Source organism: Phaseolus vulgaris, chromosome 6 (assembly GCF_000499845.2).
Source record: "Phaseolus vulgaris cultivar G19833 chromosome 6, P. vulgaris v2.0, whole genome shotgun sequence".
Lineage (NCBI taxonomy): Eukaryota > Viridiplantae > Streptophyta > Magnoliopsida > Fabales > Fabaceae > Phaseolus > Phaseolus vulgaris.
Genome location: NC_023754.2, coordinates 1,519,733 through 1,531,245, shown reverse-complemented (window position 1 = coordinate 1,531,245; position 11,513 = coordinate 1,519,733). Strand labels below are relative to the sequence as shown.

At 39.0% G+C, this 11,513-nt stretch overlaps 1 protein-coding gene across 2 annotated transcripts in view; it reads right to left on the bottom strand.

The window, feature by feature from the left end:
• Nucleotides 1–3,786: 3,786 nt before the first annotated feature.
• The window catches only part of LOC137830922 (lysM domain receptor-like kinase 3), a 9,079-nt gene continuing 1,352 nt past the window's right edge, over nt 3,787–11,513 (bottom strand). Inside the window, exons 2-12 of one of the 2 annotated variants that reach the window (XM_068638335.1) lie at nt 10,150–10,183; nt 10,049–10,056; nt 9,760–9,915; nt 8,771–8,964; nt 7,739–7,828; nt 5,798–5,891; nt 5,545–5,699; nt 5,376–5,470; nt 4,458–4,619; nt 4,249–4,347; nt 3,787–4,156 (exon numbers count right to left, since the gene is read on the bottom strand). In XM_068638335.1, coding sequence (XP_068494436.1) covers nt 4,296–4,347; nt 4,458–4,619; nt 5,376–5,470; nt 5,545–5,699; nt 5,798–5,891; nt 7,739–7,828; nt 8,771–8,964; nt 9,760–9,915; nt 10,049–10,056; nt 10,150–10,183 — 1,040 coding nt within the window. In that variant the 3' untranslated portion in view covers nt 3,787–4,156; nt 4,249–4,295. The remainder of the gene's footprint in view (nt 4,157–4,248; nt 4,348–4,457; nt 4,620–5,375; nt 5,471–5,544; nt 5,700–5,797; nt 5,892–7,738; nt 7,829–8,770; nt 8,965–9,759; nt 9,916–10,048; nt 10,057–10,149; nt 10,184–11,513) is intronic. The other variant, XM_068638334.1, reaches the window with a different exon arrangement.

Below are 11,513 nucleotides of genomic sequence, written 5' to 3'. Positions count from 1 at the left end.
GAGAGAGAGCAAAGTTAGTTAGGATTCCATTACGGTTCTCCGATAAGGAGGTGTTGATGTTTCTTGCTTTGCTGACTTGATGTCAGGGTTCGCACAAGCTACTTGGACCAGGGCCTCAGCAAACCCATCGGCGAACCCCGTCGCGGCTTCTTGCACTAGTCTTTCCTCTGCAACCTTGAAGTTCTCAGCTTGAGAGGTCATCCCTTGGTCTTTGACCGCTAAAGCAGCAACCAGCTCCTGAACTTTGGCCTGCAAAGTTGTGTTTTCACCAGTTAGCAAGTTGCAATCGTTGGTTTTGGCCTCAAGGGCTGCCTCAGCTTTTCCCAGTTTCTACTCCCGATCGACGCAGTGGGCTTCAAGCTTCTTCTGTTGTAGCTTAGAAGTCTCCACCTCGCCTTCAAGCTCCACAACTTTAACGCGGAGGGGCACGATCTGGCTAAGAAGTTCAGCATGGGCTTGCCCCGCCTCATGTAGACGTTTGCTAGCCTCCTCTTTGGCCTTCTGTGCCACCTTCAATGAAACCTTATAGGCCTCCTCCTGGCGCTCCCAGCTTTTTTTCTCCTCTTTCAGTGAGGCGTTCTCCTTCTCCAAAGCTTGACGAGCAGAGGTTTCGACCGCTTTGGTTTTAGCTTGGGCACGCCAGCTATTGGCACAGGCAATGAAGGCGTCCATACAGTAATTCATGCCTTCCTTCTTGGGCCCTTCAGTTTGGCTGCTTGGAGACATTTTCTCCAGGTACCCCTCAGAGTTTCTTGGATTGGCAGGGGGAGCTCTGGTGCAGGTGCAGGTTGAGAAGGTTCAGACTCAACCCCGCCCTCCAAGGCCATTGGTTGCGGAGGTGAGGTGGCGCTTGGGGGGTGCTCCCTAAGTGACTCAGCCCCATGGGAAGAAGAAGAGGCGGAGGTGACCACCTGAGGGGGAGCTTGAGCGATCCTCCTTCTCTTGAAGACTTGCCCTTCACCGGAGTCTTCCTCGTCTTCTGAAGGAACCACCACCACCCCTTTTCCTTGTCCAAGGGGGGCTGGTACAGCAAAAGATTCAGCCAGTGCAAGAGGCATGGCTGCTATGGGAGGTCGCGAGCTTGGGGGGTGGTTTGGAGAAGGAAAATCTGGAGGAGATGCTGTCGTAGGTGGGTGTTGGGGTGAAGGTTTGGGGAAGTAAGAGCAGTTTCAGAGGTTGGAGGTAGGGAATCCCCAACCCCTTTTGACGAAGCCTCGCCTTTGGACTTCAAAAGCCTGAGCGAGCTTCCATCTCCTTTGTTTGTCCATCTTTGAATCTGCACCAGTAGGGGTTAGGCACAAACTAAGTTACTACATAAGAAGAATAGATAATTCACGCGCAAAGCCAAAGCAAGCAGAAGCAGAAAGTAAATAGTTAAAGAAGGTAGTTCTCATACTTATGTAGCGGGTGAGGCCCTCAGCATCATACTCACGGCTTATCAGGATGGAGGTGTCGAGTACCCCCACACTGGCCAGGATTTGGCAAACCTCTCGATCAGTCGAGGGTAGCTCGTCTAAGGATTTAGGCTTTGTCAGCTTAACCTCTTCCACCCAGTATAGGGGAAAGCCGTCCAAGGCAGCACGGTCGTACTCGGAGCAGCACACCTTGAAGAATTTCCCTTTCCAGCCTTTGTACGATTGCTGGAATAGGGAGAGGATAACCCTCCCAGTGATGCTGCTCAGGCTCACCCATAAGCTCTTCCCCTGCTTCTTCACCTCAAAGAAATGAAGAAAGATATCGACTGAGGGTGGCTGGCCAAAGTATCCGCACAAGATGTCGAACGCCTTGACGAAAGACCAGCTGTTGGGGTGTAGCTGGGCTGGGGCGACGTTGATCTCCGTGAGCAGTTCCCTTTTGAACCCCGAAAAGGGTAAGCGCATCCCAATGCGCTTGAATACAGTCTGGTAAAAGTAGAAGAATGGAACTCCGTTGTTGGACCTCTCATCCCCACAGATAGGCTCGCGTGGAGTACAGGGAATCACGGCTATATCCTCGTCGTGCCTCCTAGCAAAGGCGCGATGCTGATAGACGCTTGATCCGTTAATATGATCCCTCCAATCCTTCATGGTGGTCAGGCTAGACCACTCAGAGAGCAGCTCGTTGGGGGCCCAGGAGTAAAGGGCCCTATAGTTGACCTTTGGGGTGGAGGATTGGCCATCGTTTTAGTACGCGCCATTGAAAGAGCTGAAGAATGAAGAAGGAAAAAGGTTCAACAAATGGGGGTTAAGGCGGAAAGGGGGAAAGAAACCCTAAGAAAACCCCTACCCACGCGAGAAGTTCAGAAAGGGAGAAACAGAGAAATGAGGAAGAAGAACGCGAATGCAAAGGAAATAAACAGGCCCAAGCAGTTATATCAGTTCAAAAGTTAAAGGGAAGAGCCATCGAAGGAGAAAAATCATACCTTTTGAGTATCTGGTTTGGTGGAGATTGGAAGTGCGAAGAAGAGAACGAAGATTGCAGAGAAAGCTTGGGAAGATGAACAGTAGAGGGAATGAGAAGAGTGAATGAAACAGTGGTTTGGAGCGCGCGTTTTCGAAAGGTATAACGTTAACTTGAGGAGCGCAAGGGGCGCTAAGTTGTGGCCGTAAGATTGGGCCACGTGTCAAGAGATTAAAGCGTAACTTAAAGTGTCACATCCTCAGCGCAGAGAATGTCACGTCATCAGAAATGCCACGTGGATGGTAGGGCGAGGCCTTAGTCTTTTTGCTGAAAACAAGTGTCAGCTTAAGACTGGGGGGCTTGTGTACCGACACGTCATCGGGCGTTGACCAAAGTCAAAGTCAAGGTCAAAGGTACCACAGAACATCGGGCGTTGACCACAGTACCACAGAACAGTGATGAGGGAAGAAGAAAGGTGACTTCAAGGCCATATCCCCAGTACTAGCAGGGAGTAACCTGACTCGTGAAGTACCCACGCCACCTCTGGAGAATCCCTGGAACAGATACGACCCAAGAGAGGGCCACGTCCAGGGGTGAACCATGTGCATGGTACGAGAGGAAGGCAGATACACTCCCAGGGCGAGTGACTAGAAGCTAGGCACATGAGTTGGCCCCAAGTAGTCACCCCTCGCACCAGATGCACTCCAGGGAAGGAAGACTTACACGTTGGAGTTTCCCTAAGTTGGGTTACAGCGTTGTAAGGCCTTCCACGTGGAATCACGGTTAAGTCAGAGGGACACGTGGCAGTAAGCACTGAAACATCAAGGTATATAAGCTTCTCTGAAAGCTTAGTAAGGTACGTTTTTTAGTTGCACATTTTACTCAGTTTACACACGAGTGGTTAGAGAGAGAGGAAAGTTAGTTACGATTCCGTTACGGTTCTCCGATACGGAGGTTTTGATGTTTCTTGCTTTGCTGACTTGATCATCTGAGTGCAAACGCCTGCGAGGGCGCCCTTTGCTCACTTCATTTCAGGTATTCACGACGGCGCAAGGCGGAGATCTGAGTTGAAGACGAATGAGTCCTTGATCGCAAGTTAGAGTCACGCACGAAGGCTTTCTCAGTCAACCGGCACGAACAATTTTCTAGTAGTGGGATAACTTGTAATACCTATTGTAATAAAAATAAATAAACAGAATTTAATAATTATGTTGTTTAGTACATTGGTTAGAATCAGAGTTATATATAGGTCTTGTATGCTTTTAGAGAATAATGAAAAGGTTCTCCAGTTTTTTTTTATCCTCTACCATCATCATCTTTTGAGACTATGAGTGTGAAGTTATAGTTGGAAGTGATTTTAGGGTGGAGTGAGGTAGTGTATGTGTTCTTTGTCGTGAAGAAAAACAGTGAGGGAAAGAGATCATCATACCAGTTTCAATTTGAACATAAACTCTCCACCCTTTCTAGTGAGTTCTGACCTTACAACTAAAAATGTACAAAATCATGAATGCTACATCCATTTTACACACATCATCTGCTTCACCAATTGTGTTGCCTAAAATTGGTCTAAAATGTATAATTGTAAATACAAAACAATTGATCTAGTATCATCCTATCTTCCTGACATTAGATTCACAAGATTTTGATTTTCATAGAAAGAACCAACATCCCACTCGTCTGTAGTTGAAGAAAGTGTCATCAACGCTACCACAATAGATCTCATACTTGGACGGAGTTGCGGATTGTCTTGTGTGCATGCTTTGGCTAGTTGTGCCATCTGCAAGCCGAAATAGTGACCATACCTTGGTTGATTAATGTTGAAATCACGAAAACAAACGTTCAAAGGGTTTACTCCCACAAATTTCTTACCTTGCGGACAGAATCAATTGGGTAGTTATCCCCAAGCCTTGGATCAACTAGTTTGCAGAGATCTTCAGTGGGATCCGGCTGACCAAAAACTCCATCAAACTGCATTACATAATAAAATTGAGAAAGTTAATTTCATAATTTAGATTGACGGAGAAGCATGATGATGATTTTCTTAATATTAGCAATGAATGACTACAATAATAAAAAACCTTTTCGAGAAATCAACACTGACCAGAGCTACTAGGCCCTTTGAGTCGACAGCAGAATCGTTTGTCTTGACAATTGCTTCCTTAGCCGAAATAAGTTCATAAAGAACAACTCCAAAAGCATACACGTCTACTTTGGGAGAAACATCCCCATATTGAGCATACCTTCAAACAAAAGGCATTGTAATCAAAGGGTTGTGAGATAATGAAGGGTTTGTAAACTAACATGTATTAAGGGACATTATTCTTATTTAACCACTAAATGTTTGAAGGGACATTATTCTTATGTAACCCCTAAATGTTTGAAGGGACATTATTCTTATGTAACCACTAAATGTTTGAAGGGTCATTGACATTATGATGACTTAGGGTGTTATGTGAAGAGTCGTGTAATAGCTATAGAGCACTAATGCATGCAGCTAGTATGCCAAAATGAATTAGATCCCCTCTATTTCCTCAAAATCTTCACTCCATTTTTCTAACTCGCATAAGTAAACAAAAGTACATGCACTTGCTAGAATCTAAAACTCAACGCCTTATATAGAACAGGACACGAGACTTAATACTATATTATATGATATGCACAAAAAATCAACTTCAAGATTTTAGTTTAATTTCAGTTTAGTTAAAAAAAAAGGTGTTCTCGGTCATATTAGTTAACCTTAATAAAAAAATGATTTCAAACGGAGTTTTGGTGCATAATCAGTGAAACTTTCCAGAACAACAACTACATCAAGATTTGTTGCAAAATTAACCACATGAGATCTTGTTTTCCTGTTCTGGAAATGTAAATAAAATAGTTGCCAACTGCAATGGCAGCATTCAATCTATGTTTGAAAATAAAACTGGCATGTGAACTTGGAAAGTAAATTCTCAATATGAACATCAACACTCTAATGTTAAAAAGGAATATTATCATACTCTGGTGGCATGTATCCAAATGTTCCAACTAGGCGACCTGTGGGAAGTGATGAACTTCCAACTTCTGTAAGTTTGGTTAATCCAAAATCAGCAACCTGCATATATGAGCATTTTATGAGCTCCCATAGTGATCCAAATAATAAAAGTAGATAAGATCTCAACATTCAACCTTGCCCCGGAAGTTTTTGTCTATTAATATATTTGCTGACTTTATGTCACGATGAATATATAAAGGCACTGTATGCTCGTGAATATACTCAAGACCTCTTGCAGAATCCAAAGCAATCTGCACACGAGTAGCCCATGGCAGTGGTTCTCTACTACCTAGGTAATTAAACACACCATTATCAATTCACTGTCAACTTGGGACAATTTCAACACGTCAAAGGTAAAAATAAAATCTAAGCCAAGGGTCATGCAACCTGAACCACGCAGATGTTGACTTAGGTTTCCATTTTCAATGTATTCATAGACAAGGAAAAGAGAGCCCTCCATGCTATACCCAATCAACCGCACCTGCATAGTGATTAAGAGTTTAAGCCATTCCCTAAAGCAGATGTAAGAATTTATGTATATTTTTTTATTTTTTTATTTGTTTTATCAGCAAGAACAATTTATGTATAATAAAGCATGCCCATGGTCTTTGTGTATACTACGAACAGAAAACATATAAGTGGAACAATCAAGAATGTAATAAAAGTTCTTTCAGCAATATATGTTTAGCTTAGTAACATTCGATCCCTATATCTTCACCAAATTCTTTAGTCTCTATACTTAAAAATTTATGTTTAAGTACACTATACAAGCAATCTTTTTATGGTTTAGTCCTTATATGCCTTCATTTTGTGGAGGTTTCAAACTGCTAGAAAATTGACGACAAACATAAACATTACATAGGGACTAAAACGTAGAGATTGGGTATAGGGGACAACTGAAAAGTAGGCACCATTATAGAACCAAATGATTAATCAAACCAGAACTTATTTTGTCAACAAAGATAACTGTTTAGCCTTGTATATTGGTTTCATCCTCTTATGTGTACAAGCTTAATTGAATTTTTAGATTTCAAGCCCACTCCGCTCCCTACATATAAAGAAAACATAGATTCACCCTTTTGATTTGTCTGTTGTGATGTTCTTCAAGGGAAAAGTGGAAGACAGATGGAGATGAATCAATGGCTTATTTATGTGGTAAACTTAACAATGTCTTTAAATGACATCTTAAATGGTTGTAACTTGTAATAGTTAGATAGTTTTTTAGAAAGTAAGTGATGACGGCATAAATAGGAATAGTGCGAAAAGGACAGAGAAGAATCTTTGGTTTGAGAATGGATTTTGGGAAGGAAAGGCAAGGTCTCTCTAATAGCAGGAGTATAGAGAGGTGATTCAGTTATTTTGTACATTCACAATCACTTTGATACTCCTTTGAGGGTATTCTATTTGAAATAAAAATTGGCCCTAATTCTGAATCAGTATCTAGCATAGACCATGTTGAATCCTTAATCAAATAATAGCTTTGTGAGATAACAAACTGAGATTCAAACTCAATGTAGTAGTGCCTTCATAAGCATTAACTGATTCAAAACTCATTATGTTATTCAAGTCCTTCAAAGATTTTTTTTTCCAGCTAATGGAAGCATGCAATGAGTATGCACCAAATTGAATTCACAACTAAAATTGGATAGTAACAAGATTAAGAGACTCACAAATAGAATTTGCAAGATCAGAGGAAAGCTTGAAAAGAAAGGAAAGGAAGAAGAAAAAAGTCAAGAAGTAGAGGCAAGGTAATCTAGAGTCCAGAGAGAACTACTGTAAAAAAAGTTTTATTAAACACAAAACCTCCTTATATTATTATTATGACAGAACATCACAAATGAAACAAATATTAAGGCTAAGGAAAAAAATGGAAATGAAAGCATATTGAAAAGAAAGGAAAGAGAGAAGGAAAAAGTCAGGCAATACAATCTGAATTCCAAAGAGAACTACTTTAAAAACTTTTACTAAGCAAATAAAACCTCCATATATATCATGACAAAACATCGCTAGAGAAACAAATATTACGGCTAAGAAAAAAAATGAAAGCAAATTAAACAGGCATGGGAATCTAAATCAGTTCCCAAGATGGACACAATTACAAAGAGAAACAAAAGATGATAGAAGTCCACTCTTTTCAAATTTAATAAATGCTACTTGTACTCAAGATGACTAAATTCAAACCCAAAGTATATATGCCAAGCTAATGCTAGATCCTGTCAATGAAATCACTTGCAATCCCCTCAGAATAACTCTCCACCTGCTCATATGCAATTCAATTGGAATACAGTAGTAATACTTAAAATGCTTAAGGTTTTAAAGGATTAGTACCAAGTTTAAATGATGAACACGTGTCAAGACATTCAATTCAGCGTGAAATTCTTTTGTTGCTTGCATATCCATCTTCTTGATTGCAGCTTTCTGCATGGACAAAATTCATTAGCTTAAATAATGAGTATATTGATTCAAAACAAACAAGAAGAATGGCTCTTAAGAACTAACATACTCCGTTAGATCATGTAGCATTATAAAGCATTATATAAATAATATAACTTTGTTCAACGACTTAAATGCATCATGCTGCAATTCAAAACAAAGGAGATACATAATAAATATCATGCAATAGTTTCAAATTTCAAGCAAGGAAGTATAAACTAATTTGGTGAAACAGAGAAAACAGTATGATAACTAGTGATCAAATAGTTTAGTTGTTCAAGTCTTTTAATAAAAATCAGTATAAAAAATTCAAAAAGAAAGGATGTCAACAAAAAAACAATGCATCTCAAAATACCAAATATCAAAAAGTGGCATTCACTTAACCTTAAAATTTGGGTTTGAGCCTAACTCAATCCCAAAACCAAGCTCATAGACTTGAGTCTACCCGTAGTTATATACAATTTTCAGGCACAATCTCTAGTTAATGAGGGACTTGAATTTTTCCTAATAATACACCCCTTTGCATCCAATACTATAGGGCCTGAAGCATGGATAATATAGTAGGTGGCCCAATAAAGGATTCAGGATAGACCATGCATTGTAATCTTCAGTCCCAATATGGCAAGAAAAATATACTGATCCCAATTGTGATGAATCATTAATTATCAAACTTTTCAGCCAGTCTTTTCTTTTCATTCAATGTTTTGGTCATATTGTATAATAGCTTACCATATTAGAAAAAATGTAACATGGTATCTATAAAGTTATTCTCCAATCTTCTATTTCAATTTATCTTCATTCGACTGACAATCAGTTAAGAAATATAAAACACCGATAAAACAATTATGACAAACCCCTAAAATAAATATCAGAGTGAAACTGATGAAAAGCTTCCAATGATAGGCAGTTATAAATGTGATTACTAACCTCTCCCCTCAGCTCCGCATAATAGACTGACCCAAAACCTCCTTGACCAATTTTATTAGCCAAACTAAAGTTATCTGTGGCAGTTGCCAGTTCCTCATATGTGAATTTCACCGATTTGTCCACTTTTATGCCTGTGATGGCGGCAGGACCACCAGGTCCTAAAGTTTCATTCGCACTACTACGAGAAGCTTCATCTGAAAAATAAAGCATCAAATCATTTAGGTCAATATTTTAAGACATACAAGAGCTACAGGAACTGAATGATGGACAGGGCTCCAACAAGAGCAAAAGGGTAGGATTAGCAGAGATCTTGAGTTGGATGATTGGAACAAGAAAAGAGATTAGGAACATATGTACTTGGGAGAAAATCAAAGTTGAAAAGAGCGTAATAGATTCCAAGATGTGGTCCCCCATGTCAGGAGAGAACAAAAAGAGGATCCAGTGGTAAAAGTAATTTAAAAGGAATAGTCAAAATAAATGTATTTTCTGAAAAAATGGAATTTCGTAAAACATAATGGCATCATTTGATCTACGTAAGGTTGTTGCTGATATTGTTGTGCAAGTCAAGAGGAAGAGGGTCACAGTATCTGTTTTGAAATTTAAAAGAAACCATTTATAACAATTATAGCACTCAACTCATTTATATAGATGCACATAAGCTCATTAAATGGAAGAAAAACTCCAGATTCTTTAATGTTTTAAGACTCCTGTATATTTCACGCTATTTTCTACTAACAAAATAAAAAAACACTGATGGAAATACAATATTCCAAGGGATGTGGTCAAACAGTTAATTTTTTCTACAAGGATTTTACTACAACTGAGATATGTAATCTACAGATAAAGGGAAAAGATGTTATTTAAGTTAGATCTTAATATGAAATAGGACTAACTGGTAATTCAGTTGTACTTTCCAGCATTGTATTATTGAGTCTATCTAAAGGGATAGAGGGAGGTGTTGCAAGGAGAATAAGTTGAAAGAGCAATACCCTTCCCATGTTGAGCAAAGAGTGCACTAGAATCTCGTGGAAGTTCATCCTTCTGTATCTTCTTCCGGAATCTTCTAAAATATATAAAAACTCCTAATAGAAGAAGAACTGCCACAACTCCAACAACTATTCCAGCAATAGCCCCAACAGCAAGACCTGCTTAAATAGAAGCAAAAATGAGCCAACATACATCATTATCCTTCTGATTTTAGTATATACTGTCCATATGTTTAATAAGAATATCAAACAAAAACATTGCATAACCAAGTTTTTTAGAAGAAAGTCAAACCTCCTGAACTGCAGAAAAAAATGAAAAGATCGTCATAGTCAATTTGTTGGAGATTGAAAAGTAATGCAATCAGGAGTATATTGCAAACAAGGTAGTATTACCTGGACGCCAAAAACACATAGCTACCATTTTGATCTGTCAAAGAAATGAAAAGAAAGAAGTTAGTGGTGGTATATATTGAAATTTTTAGTTTATTGAAAAATATTCAAAAGATTGATATATATATATATATATATATATATATATAATGAAGTTTGTTAGGCATCCAAAAGCTTGAGTGAATTTAACCTACACGATCCACTCGTAGGCAACATCCGCTAAAATAGTTATTGTTTCAGTAATAGATGTTTCATTCATGTTATCAGACAAAATCTGTTACAACTTAAATTAAATAGAAAGTTAGAAGACCTCTAATTTTATTTAAACTTCCAAGGATAACCAAAAGGAAAGAATATCAACATCTTGGCATGCGCCTAAAACCTAGTTGAATAACAAGTGGACACCATTTCCTCTAGTGTAAACACGTAGCAAAGTCAATCTGTGGGGAAACACCAAGTCAAAACTAAGTTACTGTTGGAAGTCACCTTAATTGCTGCCACTCCTAGCCCACCTAGTTTGGCTTCTTTTAGGGTTTCCTTAATTGCAACCTCAAGGGTAGTGATTTATTTTGCCATATCTTCTAAAAGAAATGACTTATGTTTCATAAACTTGGGCAGTCTTCATCTAAAAAGTTGATTTTGTGAGTCCAGTTAAGCCCTAAATATCAATTTCTAAAAAGATGAGTTTATCCTAAATCCGGTGTTGGGTCCACTAGCATTTTCTACACTTTAGCTACAAGTCTATGAGGGGAAGTGTCAAAAAGTTTCCTAAATTGTAATCACCCTTAGCCCATCTTAGTTGCACTTTTAGGGGTTGCCTTAATTACCTTCTCAACGATGGTGGTTTATTCCCACATCAAGTAGAGATATGGTTCATAGAAGTATTATAAAACTTGGGTAGCTTTCAACTTCAAAACCGATTTGTGGGTTTGAATTACACCCTATAAGACAAATTTCTAAGAGTTACATTACATACAACTCCACTTTAACAAACATGGATAATTAATAACCAAGAAAGGTTTTCTATGCCTATCCCCAAAAGTAGTTCAGCTGCAACATCAAGCTTTAGGAAGTCTTTGTAACCATTATTACATCAGCAATTCTAGCTGCATTAATCAGCAAATTTGAACCATTTCAATACTGCAACTACAATTAAAACCTTGCCAAGTACAGAAAACCCATGAATTCATATCACAAAAAAGCACCTTCGCCAGTGATAGCAACCAAGTCACCAAACAAGGTCCGTGTCCAAACTATCATACACACAAGACCACCATCCCAGCAAACTCAATCTCTAATCAACTATCCAAACTACACACAAGCTCAACATTCCAAACCCTCAAAACTAGAACCGAAGTTATCAATTC